The sequence below is a fragment of the Dasypus novemcinctus genome, chromosome 10 (assembly GCF_030445035.2).
Source record: "Dasypus novemcinctus isolate mDasNov1 chromosome 10, mDasNov1.1.hap2, whole genome shotgun sequence".
Classification (NCBI taxonomy): Eukaryota; Metazoa; Chordata; class Mammalia; order Cingulata; family Dasypodidae; genus Dasypus; species Dasypus novemcinctus.
The window spans coordinates 80,298,844-80,311,655 of record NC_080682.1 but is presented as its reverse complement, the minus strand read 5'-3'; the positions used below and the strand labels follow the sequence as shown (position 1 = coordinate 80,311,655).

Sequence of the window (12,812 nt, the reverse complement as noted above, 5' to 3'; positions counted from 1 at the left end):
TATTTCACCCATTTCTGTAATATAATTTCAGTTCATTAAAGATAACTTGCAAAAAAAAAAAAAAAAAAAAAAGATAACTTGCTTTTTGTATTCTGTCTTATATTGTTGTTATTGAAAAGCCAGTCTAATTTGCTATTCTTTTATAAATGATCTATTATTCCTGGCTCCTTTTCACGTTATCTCTTTCAGTTTGGTATTCTTCAGTTCACTATGGATGTGTTGGTGTTATTTTAAAATACTGATTCTGGTGGGATTGGCCTTCACATTCTATAGGCCAATTTAATAGCTTTGTCTAAACCACTGAATTGAATTTAGGGTTTCAGTTATTATTATTTTAGTTTTAGAAATTGTATTTAACTTTCAAATATCAATGTTTTTGAAAAGCATCTCTTGAATTTTCTAGAATTTCTTTTCTTAAAACATGTTAGACAGTTATTTTAAATTTGTTTCTGATACTTCAAATTCCTAAAAGCTTTTCAGTGTCTGATTCAGCTATCTGTTGTTTAAGCTGAGCACTCTTGGCATCTAGTGTGTATGTGTTCATTTTACTATGACTTCATGTTCCTTGACAATTTCTGTGGAAATTTTTTGAGGCCTAGACTGAAATTGCATTTTTCCAATCAGGGTTTGCCTTTGCTTCTGCCAGTAAATAGACTAGTGGCATGAAAAAGGCAGGACAACTTTAAAATATCTGATTAGGTTTTTAGCATAAGTCAGATGAATGCAGGCCTTAATTAATAGACTCTAGGGTTGGCTCATGATTATAAGCTTTTAAAAGAAATTTTATAGCTTTTAAAAGAGAATTTTTCCCCCATTCTCCTATACTTGCTTCCTTCCTCTTCCTACTTCTCTTTTAAAGAATTTAATATGTTTTATTTAACTGACTCTGTCTAGAATAGTAACATTTTTTGCATGTAATAAAAAATTTAAAAATTATTTAGAGAACATTTTACATTCTGTTTCATATTGTCTTAGAAATCCAGTATGCATTTTTTACTATATAACATATTTCAATTTGAACTAGTTATATTTCAAGTGCCCAAGAAGTACATGTGGCTACTAAACTGGACAATACAGATATAATCCATTCTACTGATCATGACCAGATCATCCATCTGTGCTGTTTCTTTGTCCACTTCCGTGTGTCGTGGGTTTGCTTCTTTTTCACCCTTGCTCTGATGATACAGCCTTTCTATAATAATCCTCAACTTCCAGTACCCTAGGCCAATCTTGCTCATTGCCTGCAGTCTTCAAAGCAGGTTTAGGTCACCAGAGTCTTGAGATTATCTCAGGTTAGAAGATTTTTGCCTTCTGCTGATTCCTTCCTTTCCTTTTTCCCCTTCATGATTAATGAATTATTAGAAAGTGAGCACGCAGGTGAAGAAATAAAACATCATGACCCCAGAGGTCCCCTTATTCTAATCACTACCTCTTCTCTCCTCCCCAAAGGTAATAGGTAACTTTAATTCTAACAATAAATTGTTTTTACATGTTTTTCAGTTTATACAAATGGCATCATACAGTATTTTGCTGATTTCTTCCATTTAACATGTTCATCAGATTATTCATATTATTTATTACTGAGTTCATTTACTTTCATTATTTGATATAGTCCTTTATATGAAGATGCAATTTGTTAATTCTACATTGGAAAGACATTTGAGTTGTTTCTAGTTTCTGACTCTTAGGGATATTCTCCTGTGTACATTCTTGATGTCCATGTGAACACATTTGTATAGGGTATATACCTAGGATTAGAATCACCACATAATACAGTGTGCATATGTTTGATTTAATAGATAATGCTAAAGAATTTTGCAGAGTCATTGTATCACTTTATATTCCACCTAGCAGTGTATGAATGTTTCCATTATTCCATATCCTCCTGAATGCTTACATTTTAATATTAGCCACTTTGGTGGGTGCATGGTGTTATCTCAAAGTAGGTTTAGTATGCATTTCTCACTACATAAAGAATATCTAGAAATAGTGAAAAACGTCAATGTGATTGAAAAATGGGCTAGAGATGAATAGTACAGACAAAATGTGAATAATTATTAACTTTTCTAAAGATACTCAACCTTGCTTATTTATAATAATGGAAATGCAAATTAAAACTAGACTTAGACATTATTTATTCTTATCAGATTTGCAGAATTACAAACTTTGAAAACATACTTTGGTGAGGCCCTGAACAAATGGTTATTTTCATCAAATGTTGGTAGAAATGTGTGGTATATCTTTTTTCTTCTATTTATTTTCAACCCTTCTATGTGAGTGTGTGTGTATACATACTACACACACTCTTTTTTAACTTATGATGTATTTTCACAGGAAAACTGTGCAGAATTCCCATATGCCCTCCTCACACACAGTTTCCCTATTAACACTGCATTAGTATGGTAACTTTGTTAAAATTAATGAAACTATATTTTTATAATTATTCTCTTAGCATTAGGGTTCACTGTGCTGTACAGTTCTATGGGTTTTCTAATATAAATTTTTATTCTGAGAACATAGATACAACCTAAAATTTCATCTTTTAACCACATTCAAATATGTAATTCAGTGGTGTTCATTACCTTCACATTGTTGTACTAGTATCACCACCATTCATCATCCCAACCAGAAACTCAACCAATTAAGAATTAACTCCCCTTTCCCTATCCCCTACCCCCTACTCCTGCCCTTGGTAACCTGTATTCTAGTTTCTGACTATAATGATGTGCTTATTCTAATTATTTCATATGAGTAAGATCATATAATATCCTTTCATATCTGGTTTATTTCACTCAACTTGATGTCTTTATAGTTCATCTGTTTTTGTCACATGTATTGGGGCTTCATTCCTTTCGTGGTTGAATAGTACTCTCTATTGTATGTATGTGCCCCATTTTGTTTATCCATTTTTCTCTTGATATGGATCCTTGGATTGTTTCCATCTTGGCAATTATGAATAATGACAAAGGGCAAATATCTGCTTGAATCTCTGCTTCTAATTCTTATGGGTATGTGTATAAAATTGGGATTGCTGGGTCTTACGGTAATTATATACTTAAACGTTTCTGAGGAACCATCAAACTTTTTCACAGTGCCTGCAAGTTTATATTCCCAGCATCAATGACTGAGTGTTCTTATTTCTTCACATCTTCTCCAATACTTTTTTTTTTTTTAATAATAGTCATTCTAGTTGTTGTACTATAGTATCACATTGTGGTTTTGATTTGTAGTTCCCTAATGGGTTGATATTGAGCATCTTTTCATTTGCATTTTACCATTTGTATATCCTTGGAGAAATGTCTTTTCATCTTTTGCTCATTTGTTAAATGGGTTATTTGTATTGTTGAGTTGTAGGATTTCTTTATATATTCTGGATATTACGCTCTTATTGGATATGTGGTTTCAAATATTTTCCCCCATTTTGTAGATTGCTTTTTTATATATCTTTTTCTTTTGTATATTGCCTTTTTGCTTTCATAAGAAAGTTCTTTGCACAAAAATTTTAATTCTGCTGAGATCCCATTTATCTGCTTTTTCTTTTGTTGCTCATGGTTTTGTGTGAGGGCTAAGAAACCATCACTTAACACCAGGTCCTTCTGTTTTCTTCTAGTAGTTTTATAGTTTTGATTCTTACATTTAGGTCTTGGAGCAGTTTGATATAGTGATGTATTCCAAAAGGAAATATTGGATCATGTTTGTTAAGTAATCAGGTATACGTCTTGTGCCAGGAGGGCATTGAGTCCCCACCCCTTGATGGGTGGGAACTCAAAGATCAAAGACATGGCAAAGGACAGAACTGAGGGTTTTTCATGTTGGAGTTTTGATGTTGGAGTTTGATGCTGAAATCTTAAGCTGGAGCCCCAGGAAGTAAGCACTCAGAGGAGAGAGAAGCAAGTCCTGGAAGAGAGGAACTCAGGAAACCTGAATCCTTGCAGATGTTGGTAACCATCTTGCTCCAATACGTGAAAATAGACTTTGGTGAGGGAGGTAACTTATGCTTTATGACGTGGTATCTGTAAACTCCTATCCCAAATAAATACTCTGTATAAAAACCAGCCCAATTTCCAGTATTTTGCATCAGTATCCCTTTGGCTAACTAATACAGGTCTTATATCCACTTTTGAGTTAATTTTTGTATAAGTTGTGAGGTAGGGGTTCACTTCATTTGTGTGCGGATTGTCAAGTTTTCACAGTACCATTTGTTAAAGAGACTATTCTTTAATCCTTTCAATGGATTAGGCACCCTTGTCAAAAATTAGGTGGCCATAGGTGGTAGAGTTTATTTCTGAACTCTCAATTCAATTCTATTGGGCTGTATGTCTGTCTTTGTGCCAGTACCATTCTGTTTTGATTACTATAGCTTTGTAATAACTTACCATGCTGTTTTGATTACTGTAGCTTTGTAGTAACTTTTAAAAGTGGGAAATGTGAGCTTCCCAGCTTCATTCTGCTTTTTTTTTTTTCTATTTGGGGCCCCTTAACCTTCCAAATAAATTTGATGATTAATTTTTCAATTTCTACAAAGAAGATATTGAAATTTTGACGACGGGGATTATGGTCAATCTGTAAGTTGCTTTAGGTAGAATTGTCATTGAAGCAATATTTAATTTTCTAACTCATGAACAAAAAATGTCCGTCCATTTATTTACCTCAATTCTTCCATAACCTGCTCACATTTGACTTTTTTTGACTTTTTTTTTTGTATTGTAACATTTTGAGTCCCTTTGTATTTTTTTCTCTCTATATTTTCATATAGTTTCTTTGTGGTTACCATATATTTTCTTTGTACTAACGTACACCCACAGAACTGGATTACCTTCAAGAACATGATTTTCTGGGATATGTACAGTTCTAAACTATCACACTCCCGCTGGACCCCCAAAAGCCATGTTCTTTCCATGTGCAAAATACATTCATTACATCACAATATCCCAAAAGCCTTAAGACATTTTTACTAACAATACTAAGTACAAAACTTCATCAAAATCTCTGATAGGTGTGATCTGTCCTGGGGCACAATACCCCTCTATTTGAGGACCTGTGAACCCTAGAGAGCAAGTTATCTGCTTCCAATATACAAAGGAGGAACAGGCATAGGATAAACATTTCCATTCCACCAAAGACTCTTGCCATGGTTTGGAACAGTATGGCTGCCAACATCTGCAAGGGTTCAGGCTTCCTCTTCCTCTTAAAGCTCCGTAGTCCCAGCTTCTTCCAGTATCAGCTGTAGGCTGGGATAAGTCTCATCTCTCTCTCACAGGGTTCCTTTTTCTCTGGGCTTAGCTGCCCTGCTCGCTTTACAAGACCAGCTGTAGGCTATCAGGCTAATGGCTTCCCTCTCTTGCCGGGGCCTTTGCCATATCTAATGAAGCCTTCTCTCCTTCCTGACTTATCTGTTTCTCTGTGAGTTTACTTCCCTAGGATCTGGTATCAAAACTCTTAACTTTCTCTTCTGCCATATTGTTTACTCTGAGTCCCTGCCCACCAAGGAGTGCGGAGACTCAGTGTCCTATTGACGTGGCCCAATCAAAGCCTTAATCATTAATCAAGTAAAAGTAAAACCTCTACATCCAGTCAAATCTAATATGCCCAGAGGAACAGACCAGTTCACAAATACAATCCAGTATCTATTCTTGGAATTCATAAACAATATCAAACTGCAATAGGGCCTAATAGAGCAGGAACTTCACTCTTTGCAAGTGTTTGTGCAGTGGCCATGCTCTCCCTGAACACTGGGATGAAGGTGCCAACCTCTGAAAACACTGGAGTAATGGCCAGGCTGTTCTCAATCCCCAGGGAATATGGCCCGTCCCCTCTGAAGACTGGGGTGGTAACACTCTTCCTGAACTCTTCCTGAACAACAGGGCAAAGGCTCACCTAGTCCAAGTGCCACAGCATACTCACCCTTTTCACACATATGGGACATGGGTGTGTCTGCTCTCTTGGCCTGATAAGATGTCTTCAATCCATGCTTCTGCCCTTGAAGTGATTTTCCCTTTAATCCGTCCCTTTTAGTCTAGGCTGGCAGTGATTCTGTTCATACAAATCTCACAAAAAACTTTTCAGTTTGTCATGTAAGTACACAGGGATCCAAGCCATCAGACAAAGTAGCTTTCTCCAAATCTTTTCTGGATAACTGCATTTCCAATCCTGACTTGTGCTGAAATGGCTGACTGGTTCCATGTTCAATTAAACTCTCACATGGAGCACTGTTCTCTGGGGACTCGCTTTCCAGAGGTTCAGAATTTTCCAAAACAAGGAGATGCCAGACTGCGCTTTCCACACGTAGCTTCGAAATTTCCTCAGCTAAATATCCAACTTCATCACTCTCAAATTCTCCCTTCCATCTGACATCAGAACTCAATTTTGCCAAGTTCTCTGCCACTTTAAAACAAGGGTCACCTTACTTCCAGTGTGTAGTGTCACTTTCATTATTTCTGCCTGAGGACTCACTGAAAGTACCTTTAGTGTCCATATTTTTACCAGACGTCTCTTGAAAGCAATCCAGGCCTTTTCTATCAAGACCTCACATTTCTTCCCGCTGCTACCTATTACCCAATTTCAAAGCTGTTGCCACATATTTGGTATTTTTAATAACTGCATCCCACTCTTCCAGTACCAAAATCTGTTAGTTTCCTAGGCTGCTCAAAGCAGGTACCATGAATTGGATTAACTTAAAACAATGGGAATTTGTTAGCAGGCTGTTTGAGGCTGTGAGAGTGTCCAGTTCAAGGCATCATCAAAGTGATGCTTTATTCAGGAGGACCAGCTGCTGGTGATCCTTTAGTTCTCTGTCACATGGCAAGTCACATGGCGGCATCTGCTGGTCTCCCCCTTCATTTCTAGGGTTTGTTTTCATTTTCTTTCTTTTGTGATGTTCTCTCTCTTTCCATTCTGTTTATAATAGACTCCAATAAGAGGATTAAGACCCATCTTCAGTGAAGTGGATCACACCTTAACTGAAGTAGCTCCCATCAAAAGATTCTCCTTACAGTGGGTTCACATCCACAGGATTGGATTAGCTTTAAGAATGAGATTTTCTGGGGGTATATACAGTTCCAAACCACCACATTCCTGCTGTGGAACTCTAATTACACATATGTATGAGCACCTCATCTTGTCTCTAATGTTAACTCAGGCCTTCCAGTTTAGTGTGGTATTACTCTTTTCTCATATTGTAATGATTTATTTATAGTAGCTTGAGGGCCTAGAACTTGTTTTTGATAAGTGATGGTATATATTAAATCTGTCACACCAAATGTGTTAATGAGCACTTAGTGGTGCATAGCCTTCTTATTTTCTACAGAGTAGCATTTCTGTAAGGCTTTCTTTTCTGGATTTATCTTTCCTTTTCATCAAATGGCCTAGTCACTTACTTAAAACTCCAAAGACAGCTTTCATAGCACAACTTTCTTTTTTTAAGATTTATGATTTATTTACACCCCCTCCTTCCCCCCTTCCCCCCCCCCCCCCACTCCCCTGTTGTTTGCGCTTGCTGTCTGCTCCCTGTGTCTGCTCATCTTCTCTTTAGGAGGTACCGGGAACAGAACCTGGGACCTCCTACATGGGAGAGAGGTGCTCAATCACTTCAGCCACCTCTGCTCCCTGCTTTATTGTCTCTCCCATTGTGTTTCCTTTTTGTGTCTCCTTGTTGCATCATCTTGTTGCATCAACTCGCCATGCCAGCCTGTTGTGCCAGCTCACTTCTTTGCTCGTCTTCTCCAGGAGGCACCAGGAACCAAACCTAGGACCTCCTACATGGTAGGCAGGAGTTCAAGTATTTGAGCCACATCTGCTTCCTACAACCTTTCTCTTGATGTCAAAAATATTCTTTAGGAAAAGTTAATCTGTGTATTATGCAGGATGTTGTGAAGAAAGGCGAGACTAAGGATAGAAAGGAACTGGAAATAAATATGTGAATACTTGCATAAAGTGGTGAGGAATACATAGAATTGGGTGTTTCTACAATGGGGTTTTGTCTGTTTTTTAATGGTGCAGGCTTCTTCCTCCTTACATTTAATACACTCTTCTTCATCTTTCTCACATGCTGATGTGCACTTTCAGATTGTCTTCTCAAATATTTCTCTTTAATGGAATGTGTGAAATAGAAAGAAGAACTTTTTTGTGACTAACATTAAAATTTTAAAAGTTAAAATTATGTTTGAAATAATATTTAAACTTTTCTAATTATGTCTTTTAGAATTGACCTTTAGGAAAAATAAATAATTTTATATTTGTGCTAAAAAAGCTTTTTGGGAAAGTTACCAATTTTTTTTGTCCATTTAGACGTTCAATATTGATGTACGGCAGTTACATTGGGCAGAGTATATAGAGAACTACTGTATGGGAACTAAGAAATATGTATTGAATGAAGAAATGTCTGGTCTCCCTGCAGCTAGAAAACATTTAAACAAGTAAGTTTTACATGGGTTTGAATTCTTCTTATCTTGCTTATGACATACTTTACAATTTTTTAATAAGCTGATTTATTGAAGGAATGATACTGCTAATCTGTCGTATTTAGGAAAAGAACCTATCTTTGGTCTGAAACTACAGTAGTATTGATTTAGTTTAAAATTGTTCAGAGTTACTGTATTATTCCTTACCATGAATTTCATGTGGAATATAGTTTTAAAAATCACTATTATACTCTGTTACAATACTACTGAAGAATTAGAGATATTAGGAGAAAATAAAAATATATTTTGAACAGAGTTAATTTAAAGTGGGTGGATGCCCTATCAGTTGAGCCACAACTGCTTCCCTTTTATTCGATTTTTACAACTGTTTTGAAGGCTTTCACATTATTATATTTCTCTGAGGCTTTGCAAGGGAACTGTTTTTATAAATAAATGAGGAAACTGAGGCTCAGAGACGTTGTGTTTACATAGGTCATATTGTATTAAGTAGGAAAGTGAACTAGAATACTAATTGTTAGCTCCTAATTCAGTATTTTTTTTCTTTGCACACATTATTCGTAAATTGCAGTCCTGTCTCACACTGAAGTTAATGAAATTTATATAACATTATTGTATATCTCTAAGGTTTGTTTTCCTTTCAAACACCATCAAAAGTGTTTTGAAACTTAAGCAAGGTAAAATGCACATTACTCTTTAAGAATAGGAAGGTCCTCTCTTACAGAGTCAGGGCCATGTTTCAGTCTTGGATTGAGGACTTCTCAGGTGGCCTTTGATCCTGTCAGCTGTAACTATAGAAGTAGTTCATTTGTCCGACAGATCATAAGCAGCTAAAGATGTCAAAAATGTTTATTGTATTTTGTCTGTGCTGTAATATATAAAATAAACAAACCTGAGATTTTTTCCTCCTTAGGAAGTACAAGGAGCATGTTTGTTTTACCTACAATCTACTTGATGTCTTACACAGTACCGTTATAAATAATTTGCATCCCAAATATATCGTGATGAAAGACTTTGTGAAATTCATTGTTAATATAGGTTATGTGTTTGATATACTGTCATCCAGAGTTTGGATAGTCAGGTTTATTTGATTTTGCTAACTTTCTATTTATAGACCTCTTGTATAGTTTTAAAATAAGTTTCAGATTACTAAGGATTTGAATTATAATTTGGTTAAAAAACAGCATTAAAGAGAATTAGCTGCCATCCAACATTATTTTGTTCTAGAAAAAAATTGTCTGACATATCTCTTGATTTGCTTTCCAGGTTGAGGAACATACGTTACGGTTTTAACACTATCCTTGTGATCCTGATCTGGCGCATTTTTATTGCAAGATCACAAATGGCAAGAAATATTTGGTACTTTGTGGTTAGTCTGTGTTACAAGTTTCTGTCTTACTTCCGAGCATCCAGCACAATGAGATATTGAAGGCAAGAATTTAGCATTAGAACATCTATGCATATGGTGATCTAAATACAACGAAATGTAAAATGTAATTAAGTCATCTTATCTTTTGTCAAGACATTAAACCATCTTAGATCCAAGTGTGGAGTAAATTATGGTACATTTTATGTAACATTTTAATGTTTATGCTCAGAAAAACCTAGCGAACACACTGTGGTATGCCAGCTCAAATCTATAATAACCACCAAAACTTACCATTTTGGTCCCTGAGGAAAGAGGTGGGGTGAGGGTAGAAGTGGGGGAAGTAGGAACAGTGACCAGTATAACTGTGCAATTCTAAAACATAGTAATTAAAATATGCCTTAACATATAATGAACTTCTAATTCTGATATTCAGTGCAATGGAAAGCATTTATTTGGATAGGAATACTAGCTCAGTTGGTAGATAAATTTGATTCTTCAGTGTTTGATTTTTTTACGTCAGTTTAAGTGGGTTTCACTTGTGTTAAAATTATAAGCCACTCTTTTTACATCATTCTGTAAATTTTTGAGTGGTCTCAGACATAAAGGCATATTCTCTTTTTTTTTTTCTGAGTAAAGTTCTGATGCAGATATTTTTTTCTATAAGCAGTCAATCGCTTTCATAATCAGAAGGCTGTATTATTCTAATGACCCTACTGGATCTAAATGAGTTTGAGAATCCTTATCAACACATGCTTTGTGTTTTTTGAAGGAAAGTGACAGCAAATTCAATAAAAATGATTAGTTTTGAAAAGAATAGACGTTTTTCTGTCCATACTGTGATCAAATAAAGATCAGTTCTATGAAATTTTGTTCATGTTTCCCAGCAGGAGAATTTCTTGAAACTTTGGTTGGGAAGGCGGGGAGGGATTCACCATAACTTTGCTCTCCTCCCTTATAAATTTTATTCATAGAACTTTAAAAAGACTAGACTGTCTTTCCAGTGAGAACTGAAAGTGCATTACTATGGAAGAATGTATTTGCAGAGTAATAACATTAAGAAAATGTACTCACATGTGTATAAACATATACTAATTTTTTATTTTGAAAGCTGAATTCCTTCAAGAAAAATTAAACAGTGCATAAAATAATGTGTATAAAATTAAATAAAGGACTTTATTTACATAACACATAAAGTAAACTGTTGAATGTCTGAAGATACCATCTATTTTTTGCATGTAGTTTTAGCTTTAGAAAGAAGTGAATTTTAGATAGAATAGCAAGAAAATGATGTATATTTTAATGATACATTATAATTCCCTTTAAATCTTAATAGTAAACTCTATGTAACTGTTTGAACATATATTTGGTTTAACAGATTGTTCAGCATAATACTGTCCTAATTAAGCTGATCAAGTACTATATATAAATCATCAGCAGAGTATCTTGAATATGTTTAAAGAGGTCATTTCACAATACAAAAAGTTAATTCTTTTATCAATATAAATGTAATGTACAAGAAGTTTATTTTGTTATTGTTGTGAAAAAACTAAACATAAAGGAAATCACCTTCTTCCATGCAGGTGTATAATCTTAAAAAAGAAAATTGCTTCCATGCCGAAGCCAATTTTCTGTAGTAAAACTTCTAAGCATAATTTTAAAGGAAGTATGTATATAAATATATATATTCTTTGGAATGATACTTAAGTCTCTGGTCTAGGACCATACCTTGTGTACGGTATGAGAGACTATGACAGTGTCTATAAATGAAATAAATGATAATGCCTTTGATTTAAGTGGCCCATGTAATTAACTATAGAAGCTGTATACATTGATTACTCCATCTCTCAAAATTTATTTCCATAATGTGTTGAAAATATGCTAACATTTCTATGACTTTTATACTTCTGTCAAATATACCTAGAATCACATGAATTGTCTTTGTATCTTGCAAAAGAATCAGTTACAGTACCAGCTGGCTTGTGACATGCATATGGAGTGTATGTCTTCTGAACTGTTTCAATGTTCTTATAATCTAATTTTAAAGAAATGCCAACTGGGAGGGTGTTGAGGCCGCTGCATTAATTTTGTATGTTTAGAATTCTTTTTTTGTCAGAAAGTTAATGAATAAATTAAATAAATAGGTAGCATTCTGGAATGTAAAGTTCTAGAATTTGTATGAAGAGTCCATAGATTATTAATCCCCAGCGACTAGTGGGCATTTGCTGGACGTGTTTTTTAGTTCTATTTTTGATTATATCTTCTACACAAGCTTTTATTACTTTACAGAATGGCATATTAAATAAACTTATTATTTTCTTTAACTCATTTTATAAAGCTGTAATCTAAAACGTTTGGGACTTCTTGCCCTATTCATTCTGAAACCATACAATTCTGGCATATGGATTTGTTAATTGTGAGGCCATTATGCAATAATAATATAACCTAAAACTCAACACAGAAAAGTGTGACAATACATTTTTTACTTCAAGATAATACAAAATAAATTGTACACAATATATATAAAATATTTGGGGGACAGGGAAGAAAGATCTTATTTCTCTGGCTTTTTTGTGTTTACAGGAACTGGTTTGAGATTTTTTGTTTTGTTTCTGTTTGTTTTAAATGTAAATTGATAATCTTTTATAAGAATTAAATAGAAGCATTATTGGGTGCCTTTGTTTGTAAACCAAAAAGTAATAAATGAATCCCTATATTTCCATTATAGTTTTTATTGTATTTTTGCATTCTGAAAATTATTTGTCAGTTAATTTGGTTAGGATTACATGAAAAAGTCCTCACACTTTTTGTCTTTTTAAAGTGTGCTCATTAATTCCTATATCCTAATTTTATTTAATTTTAATCTTAAACAGCATTTGAGGAGAAACATATAAGCAAGATAAATACATTTTGCTAATGTATTGTTTTATATATTAGCTAGCATGCGGTGGCTTTCTGTTTTCTAAAACATTTCAGGGAAACCTCCAACGTGTCATTAGTCTCCAGCGGCTGTCCTTCATGTTGAATGC

The 12,812-nt window shown here is 34.6% G+C and overlaps 1 protein-coding gene across 8 annotated transcripts in view; it reads left to right on the top strand.

Annotated features, from left to right (window-relative positions):
- FAR1 (fatty acyl-CoA reductase 1) overlaps nucleotides 1–12,505 on the top strand; it is a 75,040-nt gene extending 62,535 nt beyond the window's left edge. For all 8 annotated transcript variants that reach the window (XM_004472524.5, XM_012530636.4, XM_023582804.3 and 5 more), the window contains 2 exons: nucleotides 8,287–8,414; nucleotides 9,684–12,505. In XM_004472524.5, the coding sequence (XP_004472581.1) occupies nucleotides 8,287–8,414; nucleotides 9,684–9,846 (291 nt within the window). In that variant the 3' untranslated portion in view covers nucleotides 9,847–12,505. The remainder of the gene's footprint in view (nucleotides 1–8,286; nucleotides 8,415–9,683) is intronic.
- The last annotated feature ends 307 nt before the right edge of the window (nucleotides 12,506–12,812 follow it).